Raw genomic sequence first — 24,876 nt, forward strand, 5'->3', positions numbered from 1 at the left:
TTCTTATAAGAGAGTGAAAAACCCTAGTAGACACGTTTTGAAACTGTGAGGCTAACAGCGAGATACGTAATGGAACAAAGCAGACAATACCGGCTAGCGATGAACAAAAAAAAAAAAGAAACACAGAATTTAAAAAATTTCCCAAGTTGGTTCGCATTGAATGAAGAAAGTTAGTAAAGGAGGATCAAAACATGTATGGTTTGGTTTGGATGGGCAACTCTTTTGCTTCATCCTTTGCTAAATGCCTATCAATGGGAGTCACACTATCTTCATTGTTCTTATTTTGTTCTTCATTTGCTAGTTTTGTGTGTTGTTGCACAACCAAGATTATGGCATTCCCCATGAAATCTGAGGACGCCAACACCTCCCCGATCGCCCCGAGTTCTGTCTGCTCATTCCACAGCACCAAGCCTTCAACCAGCGTCGGACAACAGCTATGTCGTCTTCCGACGATCACGAGATCGAAACTATTCCCCATCGAACGAAGTAACGAGACTGTTCCTGTGCCATCCATGACCACCTCTTCTATGTACATCACTCTACGGTTGTTTGTGGTAGCTTTTCGAAACTGGAGCACGGCCTCCTTGTCAAGCCTCGTCTCTTTGACATCATCCCTCTCCACGTTCCCCTTCTTCAAGAGTCGAATCAGTGTCAAGTTGATATCGGGATGTCCAGCCATTCTTGCCCCGACGAACATTGCCTCACGGTCATCAGCTCCACCTAAAAACACCACAGCTACTTGAAAAGAATGCAAGTTAGTTGCAGTAGATCTTGACAGATTCAGAACTCCACGGTCAACGACAAGGCCGACCGAGCACGGCGCCTTGTCGAGGATCTCATTGTTGACCATTTTCATGTCATAGTTGGACAATGAAATGACCCCATTAGAGTAAAACTTCTTGTGAAAAGGAATAAGAATCAACGAAACGGTTTTGTTGAGTGCGAGCGAATAAACATCGTCGTGCATGGTTGTAGAAGAAGTTATTGACGTGAAAGGGAAAATCGCAACAGTTTGACGGTTGTTCCGTCCAAAGTATTTGAAGGCATTAACGATATGCTCGGAAGGGCACGACGTTGAAATCCTATCTTTCTTAAGATTGTGAGGAATGAGTTGCGAGTTAGCACGACCAAGAAGCTCGACAAGATGAAGCATATACACAATAAGATGGCTTCGTCTCGTCGGATTCAAGGCCTCGAGTAGGTTAATAGCATTCGGAACATCTTCTTGGTCGTGAATACATATCAAAACACGAAGATCAGACCCGGGTTTCAAATCCATGACAGTTCTTCTCTTGTAAACAGTATATCTTCTCGAAGGATCAAACAGATATCTGATTATCGGAGTAATAACCGCAACCAAAACCATCAAGAAAATGCACATAACTGCAAAAGTTCCTCTATCAATCCTCTGCACAAGAACCAAAACGGAATGCAATGAGTTTGTTTCTAAGAACAAATCTTAGATAATCAATGAACAAAACAAAACACCTTACCCCTTCCTTCCTCATCAATTTAAACATACCGAGCTCGAAAGCTCCTTGACTAGCCATGACGAGACCGAGCGACACAGCGTCTCTCAGAGGCATTCTACAGTACACAACAGCAACAAGAAGCGCGCCGAGAAACTTCCCCAACACACTAACATAGATAACAAACGACACGCCCAAGAAGTTCTTGAGCTTGATGCTATAAACATTGATAACCAAGCCAAGCTTAACAAAGAAAACAGGCATGAAAACCCAAGAGGTAATGAAATCAAGCCTTTCCACCAAGGCTGAGCCAATGGGAGGGCCTGGAGGTATTGAAACACCAAGAATAAGAGGGCCAAAATAGATATGCAAACCAAAGGCCTTGCTGCTAAAGGCAGTGATAAGAACACCTAAAAGCAAAGCAACCACAAAGCCCTCCTTTAATGGCTCCCCCGCCGGGTTATTCTTTATGATCCACGACGTCGCTTGTCGAACGATGAAAATGATCGTTCCTGATACCACTATGAAGGTAGAAAGTGATATCACGGAGTCGGCTACGGCCCCGTTTTGTGGAGCTACCAAAGTTCCTATCATTAGGAAACAAGCAGTCCAGATAGTAGAAACCATTGAAGATGTTAGAGCAATTCTACCAAACTCAGAGTTCATCAAATGAAGCTCAGAAAGAAGGGAAGCAACCATGGGGAAGTTAATGAAGGATTCAGCAGCAGAAACAATGAGTAAAGATTTTGCAGTTCTGGTGCCAACAGTGTTCATCAAGGCTGTTGAGTAAAGGGATGTAAGAATCAAAGGCAAAATCACAGAAAAAGTCCCAATTCCAAGGGATTTCTTGTCAATGTTCTTCATAATTGAGATATCCACTTGAACACCAACCAGAAAGAAGTAGAATATAGTGCCAAATGAAGTAACTACGTCGAGGAAAACAAATCCCCTGAGGGGGAAAATTGTGTCTCTAAATGTCTTCATGTGGCTCAAACCCGAACTACCGAGAACTAGACCGCCCTGTTCAAATCACAAACCAATAAGATATCGAGATATACGAGAGGGAAAACTAACGGTGTTCTTCATTTTTGAAAATGGAGCCTATTAAGAAAACGTTTGAGTTTGAATTCTTCACTCTGAAAACAAAAACTATATCGGATATAACATAAGAACTCATGGACAAAACTTAAGAAATCGTTTGAGTTCTTCGCTCCATAAACAAAAACTATATCAGATATAACGGGAGAATTCATGGACTAAACTTGTTGAATGCCTATTTTCTCTTTTGATTCTCGACATGTGTTTCGACTTTCTTAAGAAATTGTTTGAATTCTTCCCTCCAAAAACAAAAACTATAACTATATCAGATATAACTCAAGAATTCGTGGACTAAACTTGTTGAATGCCTATTTTCTATTCGATTCTCAACATGAGTTTCATTTTTCTGAAGAAATCGTTTGAGTTCTTCACTCTGAAAACACAAACTATATCATATATAACTCAAGAATTCATGGACTAAACTAGTTGAATGCCTATTTATTTCATTTTTCTTACAAAATCATTTGAATTCTTCGCTCGAAAAACAAAAGCTATATCATATCTAACCAGAGAATTCATGGACTAAACTTGTTGAATGTCTATTTCTCTTCGATTCTCGACATGGATTTCATTTTTCTTAAGAATTCGTTTGAATTCTTCACTCCAAAAACAAAAACTACATCAGATATAACCAAAATTCATGAACTAAACATGTAATTCAACGAAACCTTTCCAAGCAAGAAAAGAAAAGTTACCAAAATTTGAGAGACGATGAGAGGTTGGCCGAGGGGCTTGAGGAGCTGATGAAATAAGATGATAGTTCCAGCACAGATTCCAAACTGCAACAAAAGAAGAGGAACTGAGAATTCCAAGGGGTTTACGCCGGAGAAAACGCCGGTGGAATGAATCCGGTGGGCCGACGTACAGAGAGTCGTGAAGTTCATCGATGTCCGACTAGCACTGCCGCCGACGAAGACGGCTAAATCGTCAGGCTCCATTAAAATCGAACTCATTTTCGAAGCTGGAAAGTGAGTGAAAATCCCTGAAGAGAGAACAGAATCAGAATGGAAAAATTATCTGAATAATCTCTGTAGGTTTGATTGAATTCCAGAAAGCTCGAGCTTAAAATATACTAACAATTACGCAACAAAATAACTTACTAACACCAACTGTTCAAAAAAAGAAAGAAAAAGAAAACTGATAACCCAACGAAATATTGTTGAACAGAATTAGTTAAGATGGAAGAAATCAAAAGGGCAAGATGGGAATGGAAGCCATTGTTGAAGCTCGAGTTTTATATATATATATATATATATATTGTGTTTATTCGCGCGTACCAGTAAAATAATTTAGTCCATTTTGAAATTAAATTGTTAATATTTCTAATATTAATATTTAAAAAAGATAATAATAAAATTTGAATTTTAAAAAATTATATTAGTAAGTATGAAATATATTTGATTATTATAAGTATTTTTACAAATTTTTTAATATACTTTTACAAATTTTTTAATAGAGATTATGTTAAAAATAAAAAAAAACCTTCAAAATAAATAAATAAATAAAATAGATGAAAGGAATTGCTGTTAGCAAATCCATACCCCTAGCGGCCTAACCGATGATATTGCAGTTGCTTCGAAAAGCCTATTTAGGCTATGTAAAGGGACCGGCTTCCCAGAAAGGTTAATGCCCTAAAATTGGACTCTGGACTCATCCCCCGTTTCCACAGAGGGAGGGGCTAACTCACTCAGGCATTTAAAGGACGGGTAAATACTGAAACAAGTTCGAGCGGATCAAAGGAAGGGCAAATACTGGAACGAGTTTGAGCAAATCATCCAGGCCTTCCTTCTTAGCATGAGATAAACAAAAAATAAAAGGAAGATTTCGGGACAAAGAACACTTATCCATCCACTCGGGATCCTCACAAACTCTCCATAAGGATGAAGACGAAGAAGGCTTCTCCATCCCCACGGGATTCCCAAAAATTCTCTGTAAGAAATTCCCGCCCCGATCCTTGAAAATAAATGAATACTTTTATGGAGATGGAGAAATGAAATACGTGACAGGGTCAAAGAAGGATTCCCCATCCCCATCCTATAGTCGAACATCTTTGTGTGAGGATTTGAGATCAAAAGTATTAACCATTAAAAGAGTCTGCAACAACAAAACTAGATCTGAAATCAGCAAATGAGTAGCAAATGAAGAAAAGTAAACAAAACTTCTAAATTCTCTCATGATGATATTGAAGAAGCTATGACCCAAAAATAGTTGCCAACTCTCATCTCTAAGACATTCTTTGAGCAGCTTCTTTGGCGAGAAGCCTCTCCTTTGCTTTAGTTTTAGCCTGGGACTTGGAACCCATGATTCCACCACCCCATTTCTTCCTGTACTCGTCGTACTTGTCGTTGAAATTGGCCTAAATCAAACAACCGATGCGATATTAAAACTACGCCAATCAAATCGCAACGTTAGCTAAGAAGCGACGAAAAGGATTACATAAATCACCTTAATAGCTTCGAGGATCCTGCTGAACTCCAACTTATCTTCGTTCTTCACGGTTGTCAAGCACAAAACTGATGCAGTCTTTTGATGGACAATCTGTTATAAGGGAAAAATTAAAAGCATTGGTACTTGCGATTCAAAAGAGTGGAACGTATCGCAAATAAACGGTCGTAGTTACCGCTCCCAATCGTGCTTTTCCCTTAACAATGCAGAATGGAATTTCCATCTTCCTGCAGAGGGCCGGGAGCCAAACAACGAGCTCAATTGGATCCACATCATGGGCGATCACCACCAACTGTGCCTTGTTCTGGAAAGGAAGTTCACATCATGAGTATATATGATTCCAGGCAGTATAACAGTTGGATAACGAAAATATTCGAATGTACGACGACCGAACAAAATAAAACCTGCTCAATGAGATAGGTGACATGGTTGAGACCGTATTTAACAACAATAGGTTTCTTGGCATCATGTGGCTTGCCTTCAGCCTCTTCCTGAGCTCTCTTAATAAGACGCTCCCTTTTCTGTGCCTTGTCCTCTGGCCTATACTTCAAAAGCATCTTGAACAGGTTTGTGGCTGTATACACAATACATATTGAACTTGATATCAATTCAAAGAACAGAGGTAAAGGAAACAGTATACATATAATCTAACCAAAACAAAATAAATGTTGACCAGACACAATTGTTGGAATCAGATTGAGGAAATTTCTATTACATTTTTTCCAATTGACCAAAGTGAGAAGCAAAAGTAATAAAAACCCATCAGTAAAAATGAAGGCACGGATCAATCAGCCATCTAGATTCAGAGACTGAAGTTTATGATCAGCAGTAATCAACTTTGAAAATATATTTGCAAGGTCAAACAAGAACCTCATTAATCCAATATGGTTAAAAGGCATACCTTAAAAGAACTAGACAACAATCACAACTAAAATCTAATAGTTTACCAAGATTTTTGTCAAGGGTTTTAGTGAACTGATTCAAAGCTGGTGGAACCTTCAACCTCTGCTTAAGAATCCTCTTCTTCCTCTGAATTTGAACAGCTTTTGGCCATTTGACAAACCTTGTCAAATCCCTCTTTGGTGGCAATGCACCACCAATTCCGAACTGCTTCGGCCGCTTCTCAAATAGTGGGTTCACCACCTTCTCCTGTTAACAACACACAACACTGTATTAAAAAAACAGCCGAAAAAAACCAGAACAATAATAAAAAAGAAAACATTCATCAAGGAAAAGAATCACTTACAGCCTTCTTTTTCGCCAAGGCTTTTCCAACAGCTTTCTTTGGCGCCTTTAAAAATACAATAAAATGATGTTAGCAAATTTCATTCCAGGCAAAGATGTAAACATCTAAGAAATCATAAAGAGAACAAATCAACTATAATACACAAAGAGGGATTCAAGTATAATGACAAAAAGTTGAAGAGGAAGGAATTTAATCTTACATCTTAATACGTGTAGACTTCTATCCCTCCTAGAGTCTTGAAAGTATTAAAAGAAATCATAAAAACACTTCAATTTTGTACAAAAATATTTTCTTCATATTTTGTTGCAAGGTACAACTATCATAATTTGATTACATAAGTGTTTTTTCAGAATACTACAATTCAAACAAGGGATGTAAATTCAATCAATAACCTTGAGGTAAGGCAACTGACGCTTTTACCAACTGAACTACATTCAAGCCTATTAGTGCTAATGTTACAAGTGTAGCTGCCATGAATTGTATTTGATAATAAAACGATGATCAATATGCTAATAAGTAGTAAAGGCCTGAAAACCAAGAGTGTCCATGAAAGAACACCAAGTGGCTAAATCCAAAAAGTGAATGTCTCTTAAGTCTCAACTCAGTCAATCTACCTAGCAAGCATTTTTCAAAAGAAACCAAAAACACATCAAAATCAACCTCCGACAGAAACTGCTTCATATCAAAATAAGCCAAACAGATTCAGCGATCAAAACCTCGTGATTTAAAAAGCAAGAAATGAAACACCATTTTCCAGACGATCGAGAGGAAAACTTCTCTCAAAACCCGATAAAAAAAATGCATCTAGAAATTTCAAAACTTAAAATCGCAGAAAACATAACAGCAATGCAACCATGATACATAGTTTTGGGGCTCAGTCATCCAAACAAAAACACATTCATGGACTGATTCTATTATAGCATCTGAAAACAAAAGATTGAATCTGAAAGCTCCAGAAAACGCAAACTAAACTGATAAACAGAATCAAAAGAGAGAAGAGAGTAAGGAGATTCATACCATTTTACCCGAGCCTGGTGAAAGGGAGATTGAGAAGAAGGATGGAATATAAATAAGCGGCGGCAAACTGAAGCAGAGAGGGAGAGCAGACGGCTAGGGCAAAATAAGAACAAGATGGGCTTATGTTCTTTTGGGCTCTCTAATATGACGGGCTGAAAAATATATTATTTAAAAATAATAAAATTATATATAATATAAAATAATAATAATTTTAATTATTTTTATGTATTTTCAAACCATTATACCAATTATCCACGTGTATAATAATATATTTTAATCATTTATAACAAATTACACTATTGTCCTTTTTCGACTTTCCCTAGTAAATGTTAGTTTGTTCTCCTCTCCAACCAACGTGGGACATCACAATCCACCACCTCTTGGACCCAGTGTCCTCGCTGGTTGGTGGTTTGTTCTCCTCTCCAACCAATGTGGGACATCACAATCCACCTCCTTTCTGGACCCAGCATCATCGCTGGCTGGTGGTTTGTTCTCCTCACCAACAATGTGGGACATCACAATCTACCCCGTTCTAGACCCAGCGTCCTCGCTAGCTGGTGGTTTGTTCTCCTCTCCAACCAATGTGGGACATCACAATCCACCTCCCTTCAGGGCCCAGTGTCCTCACTAGCAGGTGGTTTGTTCTCCTCCCAACAATGTGGGACATCACAATCCACCCCTTTCGAGGTCCAGCGTCCTCGCTGGCACATCGTCCGATGTTTGGCTCTGATACCATTTATAACGACTCAGATCCCTGTTAGCAGATATTGTCCTCTTTAGGCTTTCTTTTCGAGCTTCGCCTCAAAGCTTTAAAATGCGTTTGCTAGAGGAAGGTTTCCACACCCTTATAAATGGTGGTCTGTTCTCACATATTTAATTTATTCATTTTATTGTACATTTTTTATATGATTTTAGCAATTATTTTTCACAATATACAAAATATATACCTTTTATATCGTCAAATATTCTCTATATTTAAAAATATTAAAAAGAGTTCAAAAAAATTTAATGACCTGAAAAAAAAACTCAATCAACCTATTAAAAAAATATATCAATTATTTGTAAAAGCTAAAACAAAATATTTTACTTACATTAGGTGGGGTGGAGCCGGGTGCCCTCGGGCGTGCGACATGAGCCTCTGTGACGTTGTGGTGATGTCTGCCAGCCTTGGGGCAACCCTATGTTTTGAAGACTAAGTGGTGCCAGAACACGCTCAATTGGTTGGAATCAGGTGCCTTTGGTGTGCGACATGAGTCTTGTTGAGCATGCAATGTTGCAATGTTGTCTTCTAACTAGGAATCTCTAGTGTGAGGACTATGGATGGCTGGTACGATGATGAAACATATTTATACATGATATCGATGGAGTTGGAATACCCTAAATATATATACCGCTCATATTAGATTGCAACAAACATATTTTACTTATGGGGTGGAGTTGGGTGCGTTCGAGTGTGTGGCATGAACCTCGTTGAGTGTGTGACGTTGTGGTGATGCCTGCCAGCCTTGGGCTAGCCCTATGTTTTGAAGGCTAAGTGGTGCCACAACATGTTCGGCTGGTTGGAATCAGGTGCCTTTGGGCGTGCGACATGAGTCTTGTTGAGCATGGAATGTTGCAATGTTGCCTTCTAACTGGGAATCTCTGGTGTGAGGACTGTAGATGACTAGTACAACGATGAAACATATTTATACATGATATCGAAATATATATATATATATATATATCGTGCATATTAGATTGTAACAAATAGATAATAAAATAATTAAAATTACATGACTCAATTTTAGAACAAATGTTCAAGCGGTTGAGTTGAGGAAGAACTAATGATACTAATTTTCTACCGATCCAATTTTGTGTGCATATCAAACATTCTACTGTTCACGAGGTTAAAAAAAATTAAAGAATTATGAATTCTCTCACTCGTAAACGTTGATTCAAAAGCTATCGTAGACAATTTTTTATAGAAGTCTATATTTAATATCATTAACTTTCGTCATACCATAACATTGAAGTTCTTCGATGGGGTCAGATAAAATATCAATTCACATTATTAAATTACTCAAATTCATTTCATCGAACGTATTCATACTCATAGAATTAGTATTGTTGAATACTGAAGCTCTGAGACGGAGATGATAGCGAAAATTTTGACATTTTGGAAGGACTAAATTGCAAATATGAATATTAGTTCAATTATACGATAGCGAAAATTTTGACATTTTAGTCGAGAATATATAAATCATGTAAACATTAACTTTCGAAGGACTAAATTGCAAAGACATGGAGGGTGAGACGGAGACGATAGTGAAAATTTTAACATTATGGAAGGACTAAATTGCAAATATGAATATTAGTTCAATTATACGATAACCAAATTTTGGACATTTTAGTCGAGAAGATATAAATCATGTAAATATTAACTTTTAAAGGACTAAATTGCAAAGACATGGAAGGTGAGACGGAGACGATAGTGAAAATTTTAACATTATGGAAGGACTAAATTGCAAATATGAATATTAGTTTAATTATACGATAACCAAATTTTGGACATTTTAGTCGAGAAGATATAAATCATGTAAATATTAACTTTTAAAGGACTAAATTGCAAAGACATGGAAGGTGAGACGGAGACGATAGTGAAAATTTTAACATTATGGAAGGACTAAATTGCAAATATGAATATTAGTTTAATTATACGATAACCAAATTTTGGACATTTTAGTCGAGAAGATATAAATCATGTAAATATTAACTTTTAAAGGACTAAATTGCAAAGACATGGAAGGTGAGACGGAGACGATAGTGAAAATTTTAACATTATGGAAGGACTAAATTGCAAATATGAATATTAGTTCAATTATACGATGTCGAAAATTTTGATATTTTAGTCGAGAATATATAAATCATGTAAATATTAACTTTTAAAGGACTAAATTGCAAAGACATGGAAGGTGAGACGGAGACGATAGTGAAAATTTTCACATTGTGGAAGGACTAAATTGCAAATATGAATGTTAGTTCAATTATACGATAGCGAAAATTTTGACATTTTGGTGGAGAAAATATAAATCATGTAAATATTAACTTTCGAAGGACTAAATTGCAAAGACATGGAGGGTGAGACGGGGATGATAGTGAAAATTTTCACATTGTGGAAGGACTAAATTGCAAATATGAATGTTAGTTCAAATTTTGACATTTTAGTGGAGGATATATAAATCATGCAAATATTTTTCAAGGTCTAAATTGCAAAGAGATTGAGAGAGACGAGAGCTTTGATTCCTTCCAAAACTGTACAATTTTGTTCAATCCATGGCGACAAATTTGGGCGAGGCAAAAGGAAGCTTCATCAAAAGGTAATCATCTTCATCGTTCGACTAATTTCCACACAAGGTATCATCTCTAGCTGATGGCCTGTAATTGAGCGGATTTAAGCTGTAAATGCAAATGTTTGCCTCTCTCGATTTGATCGAAATTTCTTCCGATGTGGTTCTGTATCCAGGGACGTTGCAAGACGACGATGGACTTCCGATCAAACTGGCTTGGCAGAACGACGCTATCTCTGAATCCTCTGCGCATCGGATTCCGTCCACCGAAGGTATTTCCAATCTGTAAACTCCGTATTTGTTTGTTGTTCTGTTCACTGAGAATGCTATCTGCTCCGCCGTACGCGGCGTTTCTGCTTTGAATTTGCAGCTGATTCGAACTTCTACACCTGATTTTTTTTCATACATAAACACACACGCAGTGCACCGACGAGTATCGATTTTATCAGTCTTGCTTTTGAATGAATTGCTGAATCAAATGCTCTTATTGAAATTAGGTTAGAAAATTGTATCAACGAAGTTGAAAATCAAATTCAAAATCAGTATCAAAATGCTGAAGAAGATTAAAGTCTAAACAAACGTACAACATAACTACAAAAACCATTGCTCTTGAAAAGGAAAAAGAAGTTGAAAATCAAATTCAAAATCAGTATCAAAATACTGAAGAAGATTAAAGTCCAAACAAACGTACAACATAACTACAAAAACCATTGCTCTTGAAACGAAGATACTAGTTTCATCATTTGAATTCTAGTTCATGTTCAAGTTGTTGAAATCATGACTTCAAATGAAATTGAGCCTTACCTGATAAGAAGTAACTGTGTTTGGAGAAGGAGTTGTTGGAGCAAGTGTCACAATAAACAAGGCCCATGACAGTAATCTGAGAAAATGTTCTTGTTCGGTGGGAATGAGAAGCCTGAATTCCCAATAGAAGGGAACTTGGAACCAAGAAAGCTAAGATAAAGAGTAGAAAGAGATTCATGGCTAACTGTTGGAACAAGAGAGAAGCTTCTGTTTCTTTCCTCTTTGAAAGAAGTGCCCTCTGATGTTCAATGCATATCAGGATATGTAATGAAGGGTGGGAGTAGTAGTGGTAGTAATGTAAGCAACGAGCTTCACTGCTTCAGCAGTTGGTGGGTAGGGATATAACTGAAGTAAAGGCAAAAAGTAAAGGCCATTTAACATTTTCACAAGAAACAAAGACATGTGAAGATATTTTGTCAGTTTCCATGTGAACTTGAAGCGTAGGAAAGAGAAGAAAGTAGATTCTTTTGGTAGAATTATTGCTGATATTGCTTCTTGATTCGAGGGCCTAACCCAGCTAAACTCTCTTAATAGAGCTACCCATTTCAAACTAAAGAGCCAACCAACACATATGGACTGAATTCCATTAAATTGTCTTGAGAAGATTTATACCCATCTGTTTTTAGGTGTGTCAATTCCAAGTCTCTTGTGAAAAAAGAATGCCTGCTCTACATCTCAACCCTCAAACATTCAGACATCTAATTGCTTTAAGTTTTCAAGCTTTGGTCGGCGACACTTATAGGGCTGTAGTCTTAGCCAATGTCGATCGAGCCAAGCAATCATAACTAGGCAATGAGATGAAGGTTAAGACATCTAATTGCTTCGAGTTTTCAAACTTCAGTCGGCGACAGTTACAAGGTTGTAATCTTAGCCAATGTCTATGGAGCCAAGTGACACGGTCATGCTCGTCCAGAGCATGTTGTACATGGTCGCATGTTCATGCCATGCCGAACCCTTTATTTTGTTCCATGTTGTATTATCTTACTATTGTATTTTCTGTTTGTATAACTGTTCGGCGAAATCATGTCTAGGCCTGTTAGACCTAAATCGCCCCAAAATGTACTATAGGGGGTGTGACTAGTTGTCAACTCCTCGCATGATTTTGTATGACCGTTCTTGGAAATCACATCTAAGCCTACCAGACTTGAATCGCCTCAAAATGTACTATAGAGGGGTGTGGCAAGTTGTCAACTCCTCACCTGATTTTGTATGATCGTTCGGCAAAATCACATCTAGGCCTGCCAGACCTGAATCGCCTTAAAATGTACTATAGGGGGATGCGACTAATTGTCAATTCTCCCTACCCGAAAAACTTATATGCTACTTAAGTTGTGTTGCCTTTTGCTGGTATACCACAATATTGCTTTCAATCTCTCTCATTCTTGCTTTCGAACTCTCTTTCAAAATTTGTCTGCCCCCATTTTCTAAAATCTTTTTCTCAAATCGAGGATAGAGGCTTAAGCATATGTTGCCCAGCTGTAGGCAACGTGAATACAAACTGGCTTGACTCACCTACTGTTGAGAAATGAATACCGCACAATCGCAAAATCTGCTGTAAGAAAAAGTGCGATTGTGACACCATCAATCAACAGCACCAATTGAGGTGGAATGAAACAGTATTAGTTATTATTTGGCAATTGCAGCAATCTCCAAAACCAAAGAGCCCAAAAACATGGCCAATGGGAAAAGAATATGGAGTGGTAATGGAGAATGACAGCCGATTGAACGAGCCACTAAAAAAGGACTATGCAGCTCGTGATGTGGTGTGGGGCAAGGGATCGCACTCCAGATTCTGGACCCTGTACCCTCTGCAATAAACGTGATGTTAAAAGGGTGAATTGGAGCAAACTGAGCGGTTGAGAATGCTTGTTGGTCGAGCCTTCTTGGGCAAAATAGGGTCCCTATAATGCTTATGGAGAACCCTTGTCAAGTTTTTTCAACCCTTTGAAATTTGAAAAAGGTCGGTCGCTGTTAGGTAGCAATAGCAATCGCTTATCTCGATGCTCGGTGACTCGCCATGTCAGTAAAATGCTACAAATAATGTAGACTTGAGAAAATTGTTTTACTTAAAATAACTCCACGACACCGTATGTCTGTTCACCAAAATCATGTACATATCCACTAGTTTAGAAATGCCGGTACTATAGAGTGAGGCATGATGTCAACACTCCACCACCTGACCTAGCATTCCACTACTCCTAAGCCTTGTGACCACCTAAGCGAGCTACCATGACACGTGTGTATGACAATGAGGACAAGAGGCCTCCCAAAACATGTTTTCAAGATCCACCCTTACCTACAAGTGGGTTTCAATTTGAATGTAGTTCTTTTTTTATTAAAAAGAAACCATACTCAGAATTCATTCTATAAATGGAACTCCATTACACAACTCAGAACCTGTTGCCTGTTGTTTTTCTTTTTCTACAGCAAACAACAGACAAGAACTTGAATCAGATTCAAAAGACGACACCATTCAGACCATGCTCAAGACTCCATACACTAATAGCAGAAAAACTATAGCAGTAGGTCGAGTTCGAGCTGAGTTCAGACAGTTGACATACAAATCTCAGGATCAAGTTGATCCCCCCATTTCTGTCTGTAAAAATAATTTTGAAACAATCAAAACTGCCTACATTACATACTTCGGACTATTACTGATTCTATAGATTCACACGATATATATTCGAGTCACGCAGGATCGACCTGAAGAGAACTATGTAATTCTCAAGGATGGGGACTTTGTTCTATAGTGATATTATTCTATTTTGCTACTACACATTTCTGTTACCCCACTAGGTTGGCTGGCTGGCTGGCGTTATCCTCGCTTCGAGCTTCCTGGCGATTGATACCGACCTTCCTACAATATGGAACACGAACATACGTTTTTTTTTGGGGTCTTGTCAATCTTCTTTTCTGTAGAGGATAACAAATTACGTCACAGTCGTTGCATAGGGAGCAAACAAATATTCATTACATCCAATGCTATAAAATTTAGGCTTTTCCTTCCAATTTTCCTCAAGATTTTAAAACGCATCTAATAAGGAGAGGTTTCCACACCCTTATAAGGAACTTGTATACACTGTAGCATTTACAAATATGAAATCAGGAGCATCTCGCAATCCAAATCTCAAATATGAAATATCTCTCTGTGTTCTTAACGACCAAATCCGAATACTATAAGACGATGTGAAGATTATATAAGATGTTGGCTATTTCTCAATAGAAAATCTAGCTATTAGGTACCTGTTTTTGCTTTTGCTATAGTTGGCTGCACCACAACATGCATAGTGATAACTCCTCTAGGCAGATCCCCGAAAGGCACTCGACATTGACCAACAGTCTTGTTGTTTTCTAAAACCTTACCAGCATTTATCAGTTTTATGTCATTTGCTGCCTTGGGTACAACTTTCTTATCTACACAATACAAACATTTAGAGTAGTTAGGTGCATGCAGTTGAACAAAAAATTAAGAAAGGCAAAAAAAACAATCTAGAGGAAGGAAATTCTTATCCCATTTTTGTAAAATACTCCTCTCTAAACCGGACACCGTGTATTATCATCTTGAAACAAGTTAATCTCCACCTTTCTTGTGAGATCCCACATTGGTTGGGGAGAACAAAACATTTTTTAGAAGGGTGTGGAAACCTCTCCCTATGAGAGCCAAAACGGAAAGCCAAAGAGGACAATATCTGCTAGCGAGGGCTTGGGGCTATTACAAATGGTATTAGAGCTAGACACCGAGCGATGTGCCAGCGAGAAGGTTGAGCCCCAAAGGGGGTTGGACATGAGACAGTGTGCCAGCAAGGATGCTGGGCCCCGAAAGGAGGTGGATTGGGGGGTCCCACGTCGATTGGAGAAGGGAACGAGTGCCAGCAAGGACGCTGAGACTCGAAAGGGAGTGGATTGTGAGATCCCACATCGGTTAGAGAGGAGAACGAAACATTATTTATAACGGTGTGGAAACCTCTCCCTAACAGAGGTGTTTTAAAAACCTTGATGGGAATCTCAAAAGGAAAAGCCCAAAAAGGACAATATCTCCCGCTACTCAGAAATTTAAAGCATGAGACATAGTAATAACTTAAAAGTGGACTGATTCTAATAGCATTTCAACTCATTCAGCTACAGAAGGAAAAAGTAAAGATAAAGCTGGACGAATTCTCACTCTTTCGTAACTAATTAGGCCTTCGAGAAAACGTTCCGCTAGTAGATATTATCCTCTTTGGACTTTCCCTTTCGAGCTTTCCCTCAATGTTTTTAAACAATATCTGCTAGGGAGAGGTTTCCACACCGTATAAAGCATGTTTCGGTCCCCTCTTCCAACCGATATGGGATCTCACAATCCACCCCCTTCGGGGCCCAACGTCCTCGCTAGCACTCGTTCCTCTCTCCAATCGATGTGGGATCTCACAATCCACCCCCACCCTTTGGAGCCCAACGTTCTCGCTGACACTCGTTCTCTCCAATCGATGTAGGACCCCCCAATCCACCCCTTTAGAGCCCAACATCTTCGCTGGCACTCGTTCCTCTCTCAATCGACGTCGGATCTCACACTTTCACTCTAACATGTGTTCTCTTCCACAACTTAGAGTTGAAAGCAACATACGGGAGACAAGATCAGTTAATTCTTCTCAAAAACCACGCCTGCCAATACGCATAAAGCGTATAAGCGTGCTCTAACTAAGTTCTGAGTTGAGCTGCTTCAAGCCTCCCAAGTCAATAAATTGTTAACACAGTAAGAGTGATAACAAGTCAAATGTGCCAACCATTTAACAGTTTTATACAACAATCCACAAACCAGAAAAACCACAAAAACAAAACAAGGCTAATAAGTAATAACCGTTAGACGAACACGACTCTCCACAATAGTATGATACTAAGTGTAGGACATGGCTCTGATACCATGTTAGATGAACACGACTCTCCACAATAGTATGATACTAAGTGTAGGACATGGCTCTAATACCATGTTAGATGAACACGACTCTCCACAATAGTATGATACTAAGTGTAGGACATGGCTCTGATCCCATGTTAGATGAACACGACTCTCCACAATAGTATGATACTAAGTGTAGGACATGGCTCTGATACCATGTTAGATGAACACGACTCTCCACAATAGTATGATACTAAGTGTAGGACATGGCTCTGATACCATGTTAGATGAACACGACTCTCCACAATAGTATGATACTAAGTGTAGGACATGGCTCTGATACCATGTTAGATGAACACGACTCTCCACAATAGTATGATACTAAGTGTAGGACATGGCTCTGATACCATGTTAGATGAACACGACTCTCCACAATAGTATGATACTAAGTGTAGGACATGGCTCTAATACCATGTTAGATGAACACGACTCTCCACAATAGTATGATACTAAGTTTAAGGCATGGCTCTGATACTATGTTAGATGAACACGACTCTCCACAATAGTATGATATTGTCCACTTTGAGCATACACTCTCGTGGCTTTACTTTGTACTTTCCCAAAAGGCCTCGTGCCAATGGAGAGAATATTCCCTAAATTAGGGGACGGATTTCATCATCCAACAATAACATTGTCGAACTCCCATACCTTTAGGCCAATCTGCAACAATCTTCTCCTTAACTATGGCTATAGTTGAAGTTGGGGAATAACGATATGGACCAATATCCGATCCATCATACAGTCGGAACTTCAACTCGATCAAATCCTCGTCCGGCATTTGATCTCTACCAATAAATCACCACCTTCATCTCCGAAAAAAGAGGAAACAAGCAAGCGCTGTCAAATACCTAAACCAAGAACAAAAAAAAAAAAACAGCGAATACTCAAACAGGCCGTCCCGAAGAAAGAGCAAACAAAAACAAGCTCAAACAGTAATAAACTCAGCCAAATCACTAAACAAAACTATACAACAAACATCAAGAACCAAAAAAAACGAGTTCGGATTCCACAGAAACGAAACCGATCGATCAAGATGAATCGAAATAAAAGAGTTATCGATTCAATCCGTTTCAATTTCGTAAACATAATGCGTCGGAAAGGAACGAGATGAAGGGAATACCTGAGAAACGGAGATGTGGAGAGGGAGATGTAAGGAACCAGAAGGTTTATCGTTTTGGTGGAGAGATTGTTGAGAGAAACGTTAAAGAATCGCAGGAAGAGATCTTGAAATAAGAAAGAACCCTAGAATTTGCTCCGATCGTAAACTATTTTGTCCATCTTCTTCTTCTGATTCTGATTCTTCTGATGATTTGGTTTTTCTGCGCTGAGTTTTGATTTCATTGGCTCCCAACTTCCGTTATCTATTCCATTTTCGTTTGGATGATAACAATAAATCCAAAAAAATTGATTGATTAATTTTTTAATTCAACAATTTCATAAATTCAAATTTTTTGTTGAAATTCAAATTTTTTGTTTCTTTTGTAACGGCCTAGATGACCGTGAGTAGATATTGTCCTCAATGGGCTTTCCCTTTCGGGTTTCCGTGAGTAGATATTGTCCTCAATGGGGTTTCCCTTTCGGGTTTTCGTGAGTAGATATTGTCCTCAATGGGGTTTCCCTTTCGGGTTTCCGTGAGTAGATATTGTCCTCAATGGGCTTTCCCTTTCGGGTTTCACCTCAAGCTTTAAAACGCATCTGCTAGGGGAAGGTTTCGGGGAAGGTTTCCACACCTTTATAAATGGTGCAAGTAGATATTGTCCTCGATGGGCTTTTCCTTTCGGGTTTCTCCTCACGCTTTCAAACGCGTCTGCTAGGGGAAGGTTTCCACACCTTTATAAATGGTAGTTTGTTCTGCTCCTCAACCAATGTGGGACATCACAATCCACCCCCTCCAGGTCCCAGCGTCCTTGCTAGCACTTTTTCCTTCCTCCAATCAATGTGGGATCGCCCCAAATCCACCCCATTTGGGGCCCAGCATCCTTATTGGCACACCGCCTCGTGTCTACACCCTTTGGGGAACAGCGAGAAGGCTGGCACATCGTCTGGTGTCTGGCTCTGATACCATTTGTAACAGCCCAAATTCATCGCTAGCAGATATGGTCCTCTCTTTGGGCTTTCCCTCTCAGGTTTCCCCTCAAGCTTTAAAACGCATCTGCTAGGGGAAGGTTTCCACGCCTTTATAAATAGTGGTTTGTTCTCCTTCTCAACTAATGTGGGACATCACAATCCACCCTCTTCAGGTCCCAGCGTCCTCGTTGGCACTCTTTCCTTCCTCCAATCAATATGGGACCGCCCCAAATCCACCCCCTTTGGAGCCCAGCATCCTTATTGGCACATCGCCTCGTGTCTACCCCCTTCGGGGGGGGGGGGGGGGGGGGGGGAGGGGAGAACAGCGAGAAGGTTGGCACATCGTCCGGTGTCTGACTCTGATACCATTTGTAACAGCTCAGATTCATCGCTAGCAGATATTGTCCTCTTTGGGCTTTTCCTTTCGGGTTTCCCCTCAAGCTTTAAAATGCGTTTGCTAGGGAAAAGTTTCTACACCCTTATAAATGGTGGTTTGTTCTCCTCCCTAACCAAGACATCACATCATAGTGTCAATATAAGAATAGGAGTACATGGATTGAGTTCGAACAATTTTTTGGACCAACCTGAAATTTTTAGTTGGTTGGGTTGGTGATCCGAGCAACTCGTGTCAATCTATGGTATTCCATATCCGTGGTATCCTCCGCTGCAGTCAAAGTTGTTGGGTCTTCCTACAAGGTTCTAAAGTCTCTTCCCTCACCGCAGTATTTCTCGCTTTCAGTCGAATTAATTGTTGGAATTCTTTCTCAGGTGCAGTATGCCAAGCGTTATCCTATCTTTGTCCGACCTAGGTGATATATTCAAATATAGTGAGCTATCTGGGCAAATATCTCCTGGGTAGAAAAGAACTAGGTGTTGATTCACGTGGTTGGAATCAGGGATATTGCAACCGAGTAGAGCTCACAACCAAACACTATATTTTTGGGTTGGGTCATGAATTTGTTACAAACGTTAAACATAAATAGGATAAGATTGTAACCATATTTTCGAGTTGAATGGACTAACCAGACAAAACAACAATGTCACTCACTTTTACTAGTGGTTTGTCGGCGAAAAATACCGGTAGAGGAGGAGCAATCCGGTGTGATAAGATGTATGGAAGGACGGTGTGGAATGATAGGTGGAAGAAAGTGATTGGTTGGTGAGAAAGTAAGGAATTGGAGAAGCACGGTTTGATTTAAAGACGGCGGACCGCCGGTTTTGACTGAATCTCACTTGAATAAATAAAAACAAATTAAAAACATGTTTTTTTTTCATAAATTAAATTAAATCCATATAAATAATAAAATTAGCCTCTATGAAAATTTTATCAAATAATTATTTATAAAATTTTATCAACCATAATAATAAAAAAATAAACTTTTAAAATTTATAATCTAACCCTTCTAACTATTTATGTGCCTTTTGATTGACGTGAACAACATAAAGAAAAGAGTCAGAGTTCGACCCTGTGAGAAGAGGATTTAGTCTCCTAACCGAGGTCTACATCAAAATCGTCTAAACTTGAAGGTAGCTCATTCCTTAAACAATGTGGGCAAGGAGAGGACGAGCATTCCCTGCAATGACTACAACTGATTCATCTCGACGTCTCTTCCGTCATACAGACAGTGGAAGAACAATCGACGTAAATTAAGGCAGCCTTAGCCCAACAAAATGAGATTCTAGCCCAAAGTTCCTATGCCGAGATTGCTGCCCCAAAACCCAATTAAATGCAGTCTATCGACTCGAAAATTGGAAGAACTTGCGGTATAAAAAAGAAGTTAGCGACTCTAGAAGCACCGATAGCTACCTCCACTCCTTTCACTTCTACACTTCTTCATTTAAACCGAAACAATGTTTTAAGTTTTCTCGGACTTAAGTCAAGTTGAGTTTTGAGCTCGTACGGCTTAGTTCGACCAACCAGCTGAGCTGATGATAAAATTAACTCAAATATAGGAAGTACTTCAATTTTATTCTAACTCGAATGTCGTATACAAATACACTTAACCCTAATATAAAAAAGTTGTGAGCGTCGAACGTGAAAGAATTTAGCTCAGATAACCGTGGTAAAACTCTATTGATTTCAGATGTCAACGAAATCCTTCGGTGTCAAACAAATAAGTTGTGAGTTTCGAATCTAAATCATTATCAATTTTGACGGGTTGAAGAATAATTTGCTCGATACACAAACAGAAATGAAAATTTCATACTCGAAAAACTCGAGAAACAAACACAACTCATTATTACAAACACCCAATTCACAATAAACATAACACAATTTAAAATTCTTCAGAGCCAAAGAGCGCCAGCATCTTTGAGGAGAGGGACAAGGGAGCCATTGATATGAGAGGCCATGACTCTATCCATGGAGCCAACAAGTTTCCCGCCGATGAAGACGGCGGGAACGGCAGGGGAGGAGCTTCCCATTAACCGCATCAACGCCTTCTCAATCTCCTTCCCTCTCGGGTCCTCGTCAAGCTCGTAAACCGTAGGGTTAACTCCCATTCCACAAAACAGCCGCTTCACAGCGTGACACATGCAACACGAGCTCATACTAAACATGACCACCGCGTTCTCCGCCACCATCCGCTCTATCCGCCACAACGGGTCGTTCCCCGAGTACGATTGCTTTGCTTGGTGCTGCATTTTGAATGAGAGAAGAATAAGAAGGCAAAGAAAAGCAAGTGAGGAGAAAAGGATGGGAGGGAATTGTATTTATAGATATTCCTAAATTTAATATTTTAATTTTCTTTTCATCATAATTACTTAAAAAAAATATTATAATATGAGCGTAAAGTAACGTCCTTCCTAGACTCGAGTCTCCCTTTACTCACAACAGAGGAACCGTCCTCACCAGATAGACGGACTGTAATATGTAGACTCGGGTCTCTCTTACCTACAACGGAGGAGCTGCCTAACAGACAAACGCTCTTGTATAAAAAAAATAATAGTTGACGAAATAAAAACAATAATCACGTAATTATTTAACAAATAAAAATATATATTTTAAAAATAGTATCCAATTATAAGAATTATTTTAAAATTTTAAAAATAATAAGTATTAATTTATAATTTTTTAAAAATTATATATAGGGAGGAAATTTATAATTTGTTTAAAATTAATTATTAAGGGAAAATATTGGAATAAAAAAGTGGGCCCCACTACGTCTAGTCGTGACCTGGACACAGAATAAAACGGAGCGTTTTATATTACTCTTTAAATTTTATTTTATTTTCTCGAATATAATTTTATTCATGATTTCACTACACAAAAACTTTTTTTTTTTGTTTATTTTTAAATTTTTTTAAGTCAACTTCTTAATATAATTAATATTAGGGAATAATAACATTATGTTAAACGAAAAAATAGGTCATTTTAATCGAGCGAGAGTAAAAGCTCAATGTAATAAGTGAATGAGTCGGTTGTTTATCTATTCACGAGTCTTCAGTTCTAGTCTAGACTTTCGCACCCGAGAAAGTTCTTGCACAAACCCTACTCAGGCAAGGTTTAACATTTTTTTTTTTTTGTCGTTTTCGATAACCTGATCGGTCTATGTGAGATCCTACATCGATTGTAAAGGGGAAAGAAATATTCCTTATAAGGGTGTGGAAACCTCTTCCTAGTAGACGCGTTTTAAAATTATGAGACTAACGATGATACGTAACGGGCTAAAACGGACAATATTTGCTAGTGATGAGCTTGAGCTGTTACAAATGGTATCAGAGCTAGACATCGTACGGTGTGCTAGCGAGTATGCTGGTCTCAAGGGGGTGGATTGTGAGATCTTATATCAGTTGGAGAGGGGAACGAAACATTTCTTATAAGGATGTGGAAACTTCTAAAAGTAAACGCGTTTTAAACCGTGAGGCTGACGACAATACGTTTCGGGCAAAAGCGGACAATATCTATTGGGTGTGAGTTTGGGTTGTTACATGTCCTAAGCTACGTGATACTTTGTATTTGGACTCGGTTGTTTGAATACTTTGTGTCCCAATTGACAAGACATCCCCTTTTTCCTTACCATACATTTGAACCCTAATGAAATCATCAAATATACTAAACAAAATAGGGAAATAAGTCAAGTAGGATATACAATTAATAGGGATTGGAGATGTTCAATTCAAGAAATTTGGTGACGATTCGAAAAATTCAATCAATCGAGCTTCGATGGGACACTATGCATGATTTGAACCGATACATGGTTCTTAGCTCCTAAGCTGACCTAAGTTGCATGATAGTGAAATCACGTTGGATTTGAGAACATAAGATATAATGGGTATCACGTAAAATGGTCGAGTCGAATGTTACTGTAAAAACAAACAAAAAAAGAATCGCTTTTTGATTCTCGTGAAACTATTAATAGTTTAAAGTGAAAAACCACCTTCGATCTTAGGACTTGACAGATGTGAAAGGACACGACACAAACTGTTTTGATGGATCGAGGGTAATAACTCAAGCTCACCACTAATAGATATTGTCCGCTTTGGCCCGTTACGTATCGTTGTCAGCCTTATGGTTTTAAAACGCGTCTACTAGGGAGAGGTTTCCACACCCTTATAAGGAACGTATTGTTCCCTCTCTAATCAATGTGGGATCTCACAATCCACCCTCTTGGAGGCCCAACGTTCTTGCTGACACACCGCCTAGTGTCTGGCTCTGATACCATTTTTAACAGTCCAAACCCACCACTAGCGGATATTGTCCGCTTTAACCTGTTACGTATCACCGTTAGCCTTACGGTTTTAAAACGCGTCTACTAGGGAGAGGTTTCCACACCCTTATAAGGAATGTTTCGTTCTCCTCTCTGACCGATGTGGGATCTCACAATCCACCTCTCTTGGGAGCCCAACATCCTCACAGACACACCGCCCCGTGTCTGACTCTGATACCATTTATAACAACTCAAGTCCACCGCTAGCAGATATTGTCCACTTTGGCCCATTACGTAACGTCGCCAGCCTCACGATTTTAAAACATGTCTACTAGGGAGAGGTTTCCACACCCCTATAAGGAATGTTTCGTTCTCCTCTCTCACCAATGTGGGATCTCACAATCCACCTCTTGGGAGCCCAACATCCTCACCGACACACCATCTAGTGTCGACTCTAATATCATTTATAACACAACTCAAGTCCAATCCACTTTGGCCTGTTACGTAACATCGTCAGCCTCACGGTTTTAAAACGCGTCTACCAGGGAGAGATTTCCACACCCTCATAAGTAATGTTTCGTTCCCCTCTCCAACCAACGTGAGATCTTACCTCGAGACAATATTTCAACTTCTAATCGAAACTGAAATAAGGTCAAATTGAGCTCCAACCCTCATCGGTATATTTGAGCTCGGTTTCAAAATTAAAATTAGGTACGGTTAGAGGTATATATTTTTAACCCGATCGAGTTTAATAGATGAAGTGAAAAAAAAGAAGATCAATGTGTGTTTTGTTGCATGAATGGAAGATGCTTCTATACTTTGGATTTGGGCGCCTCCTTTATTTAAATCAACTAGAGAAATAAATTTTCCAAGTTCAATAGGAACGAATATTTTTTTTAATTAAATCAAAAAGGGAAAAAAATAAATTATAAAGTTTATTATTTATTTAGAAAAACACCCTTATTTTTAAAGAAAATTACAATATTACCCCTCACTTACGTAAAAATCTATTTAAATATTAAATAAAAATTGATATGACGGCCGCTAAAATACTTGCCAAAATTAAGGTAAAAAAAAATGATTTTCTATCTAACGTTCTAATGAGTCTCTGCACGAACGGTAGTTTTGAAACGTTTATAAATGATCATTTTTAGAAGGTAGGGACTAAACTGAAATATACGGGAAAAAATTAATAAAAAAACACGATTTAGATATATTTTTAATAGTATTAGTGATTTTGTATCGGGTCAAAATCTTTGCTTCTTGATCGAAGTGGGTAGCTCGAGTAAACTCATAAATCATGGAACAAATAGGGTAGGTAGGCCGAAACACCACACTATAGATATAGACGTGAACCCCCTTCGTTATCGTACGTGAGACTCTCACCATATACAGCTCGCAACAAGACTCATAAATCCATCCCGAGTATTTTTTTTCACCTCTTTTGTAACGACCTAGACCCACTGCAAAGAGGACAATATCTGCTAGCGGTGGATCTGGGTCGTTACAAATGGTATCAGAGCCAGACATCGGACGATGTGTCAGCCTTCTTGCTGTTCCTCAAAGGGGGGTAGACACGAAGCGGTGTGCCAGTAAGGACGCTGGGCCCCGAAGGGGGGTAGATTTGGTGGCTGTCCCACATTGATTGGAAGAAGGAAAGAGTGTCAGCGAAGACGTTGGGCCTTGAAGAAGGGTGGATTGTGATGTCCCACATTGGTTCGGGAGGAGAACAAAACATCATTTATAAGGGTGTGGAAACCTTCCCCTAGCAGACGCGTTTTAAAGCCTTGAGGGGAAGCCCGAAAGGGAAAGCCCAAAG

The 24,876-nt window shown here is 38.9% G+C and overlaps 5 protein-coding genes and 1 long non-coding RNA gene across 9 annotated transcripts; 1 reads left to right on the forward strand and 5 right to left on the reverse strand.

Moving 5' to 3' along the window:
* Positions 1-110: 110 nt before the first annotated feature.
* LOC111793792 (cation/H(+) antiporter 15) lies at positions 111-4,491 on the reverse strand. Of its 3 annotated transcripts, none has more exons than XM_087123441.1 (4): positions 4,109-4,491; positions 3,263-3,549; positions 1,494-2,489; positions 111-1,408 (listed from the first exon to the last, which is right to left on the reverse strand). In XM_087123441.1, exons 2-4 carry the CDS (start codon positions 3,518-3,520, stop codon positions 185-187), a joined length of 2,478 nt encoding a protein of 825 aa, XP_086979567.1. In that variant the 5' UTR covers positions 3,521-3,549; positions 4,109-4,491; the 3' UTR covers positions 111-184. The 3 variants fall into 3 exon arrangements, with proteins under 3 accessions (XP_086979567.1, XP_023531604.2, XP_023531605.2); XM_023675836.2 differs by lacking the exon at positions 4,109-4,491 and adding an exon at positions 3,668-3,829; XM_023675837.2 differs by lacking the exon at positions 4,109-4,491 and having other exon boundaries at positions 3,263-3,346; positions 3,433-3,827.
* Positions 4,492-4,628: 137 nt separating this feature from the next.
* On the reverse strand, positions 4,629-7,388 carry LOC111793791 (large ribosomal subunit protein eL8z). Its single transcript, XM_023675834.2, has 7 exons — positions 7,276-7,388; positions 6,259-6,303; positions 5,960-6,161; positions 5,417-5,586; positions 5,188-5,316; positions 5,013-5,105; positions 4,629-4,923 (listed from the first exon to the last, which is right to left on the reverse strand). The coding sequence occupies exons 1-7, from the start codon at positions 7,276-7,278 to the stop codon at positions 4,792-4,794; spliced, it is 774 nt and encodes a 257-aa protein (XP_023531602.2). The 5' UTR covers positions 7,279-7,388; the 3' UTR covers positions 4,629-4,791.
* A 3,111-nt stretch (positions 7,389-10,499) lies between these two features.
* On the forward strand, positions 10,500-12,755 carry LOC111793323 (uncharacterized). The gene is made up of 3 exons (XR_002814920.2): positions 10,500-10,631; positions 10,778-10,873; positions 12,032-12,755. It is a non-coding gene; the product is annotated as an uncharacterized LOC111793323 (long non-coding RNA).
* Positions 10,533-11,660, reverse strand: LOC111793319 (major pollen allergen Ole e 1). Its single transcript, XM_023675156.2, has 2 exons — positions 11,406-11,660; positions 10,533-10,990 (listed from the first exon to the last, which is right to left on the reverse strand). Exons 1-2 carry the CDS (start codon positions 11,581-11,583, stop codon positions 10,653-10,655), a joined length of 516 nt encoding a protein of 171 aa, XP_023530924.1. The 5' UTR covers positions 11,584-11,660; the 3' UTR covers positions 10,533-10,652.
* A 1,122-nt stretch (positions 12,756-13,877) lies between the features above and the next one.
* On the reverse strand, positions 13,878-17,698 carry LOC111793320 (membrane-anchored ubiquitin-fold protein 3). Of its 2 annotated transcripts, none has more exons than XM_023675159.2 (4): positions 17,462-17,698; positions 16,990-17,144; positions 14,649-14,819; positions 13,878-14,318 (listed from the first exon to the last, which is right to left on the reverse strand). In XM_023675159.2, exons 2-4 carry the CDS (start codon positions 17,117-17,119, stop codon positions 14,263-14,265), a joined length of 357 nt encoding a protein of 118 aa, XP_023530927.2. In that variant the 5' UTR covers positions 17,120-17,144; positions 17,462-17,698; the 3' UTR covers positions 13,878-14,262. The 2 variants fall into 2 exon arrangements, with proteins under 2 accessions (XP_023530927.2, XP_023530926.2); XM_023675158.2 differs by having other exon boundaries at positions 16,990-17,189; positions 17,462-17,697.
* A 2,722-nt stretch (positions 17,699-20,420) lies between these two features.
* On the reverse strand, positions 20,421-21,301 carry LOC111793321 (glutaredoxin-C1-like). Its single transcript, XM_023675160.2, has one exon. It carries the CDS (start codon positions 21,049-21,051, stop codon positions 20,695-20,697), a length of 357 nt encoding a protein of 118 aa, XP_023530928.2. The 5' UTR covers positions 21,052-21,301; the 3' UTR covers positions 20,421-20,694.
* Between the last annotated feature and the right edge of the window lie 3,575 nt (positions 21,302-24,876).

The sequence above is a fragment of the Cucurbita pepo genome, chromosome 4, assembly GCF_057944985.1.
Source record: "Cucurbita pepo subsp. pepo isolate OVF chromosome 4, ASM5794498v1, whole genome shotgun sequence".
In the NCBI taxonomy this organism is placed as follows: domain Eukaryota; kingdom Viridiplantae; phylum Streptophyta; class Magnoliopsida; order Cucurbitales; family Cucurbitaceae; genus Cucurbita; species Cucurbita pepo.

Coding starts and splice junctions, on each gene's coding strand:
- LOC111793321 (XM_023675160.2), bottom strand. CDS start 21,051: ATGCAGCACCAAGCAAAGCAATCGTACTCGGGGAACGACCCGTTGTGG.
- LOC111793792 (XM_087123441.1), bottom strand. CDS start 3,520: ATGAGTTCGATTTTAATGGAGCCTGACGATTTAGCCGTCTTCGTCGGC. Junction 2,490..3,262: donor TCATCGTCTCTCAAATTTTG/GTAACTTTTCTT, acceptor TGATTTGAACAG/GGCGGTCTAGTTCTCGGTAG. Junction 1,409..1,493: donor AATTGATGAGGAAGGAAGGG/GTAAGGTGTTTT, acceptor GTTCTTGTGCAG/AGGATTGATAGAGGAACTTT.
- LOC111793791 (XM_023675834.2), bottom strand. Junction 5,317..5,416: donor TCACCTATCTCATTGAGCAG/GTTTTATTTTGT, acceptor CTTCCTTTCCAG/AACAAGGCACAGTTGGTGGT. Junction 4,924..5,012: donor GGATCCTCGAAGCTATTAAG/GTGATTTATGTA, acceptor TGTTTGATTTAG/GCCAATTTCAACGACAAGTA.
- LOC111793320 (XM_023675159.2), bottom strand. CDS start 17,119: ATGCCGGACGAGGATTTGATCGAGTTGAAGTTCCGACTGTATGATGGA. Junction 14,820..16,989: donor TGTTGCAGATTGGCCTAAAG/GTATGGGAGTTC, acceptor TGTATTGTGTAG/ATAAGAAAGTTGTACCCAAG. Junction 14,319..14,648: donor TATAGCAAAAGCAAAAACAG/GTACCTAATAGC, acceptor TATCCTCTACAG/AAAAGAAGATTGACAAGACC.
- LOC111793319 (XM_023675156.2), bottom strand. CDS start 11,583: ATGAATCTCTTTCTACTCTTTATCTTAGCTTTCTTGGTTCCAAGTTCC. Junction 10,991..11,405: donor ACACAGTTACTTCTTATCAG/GTAAGGCTCAAT, acceptor AAAAAAAATCAG/GTGTAGAAGTTCGAATCAGC.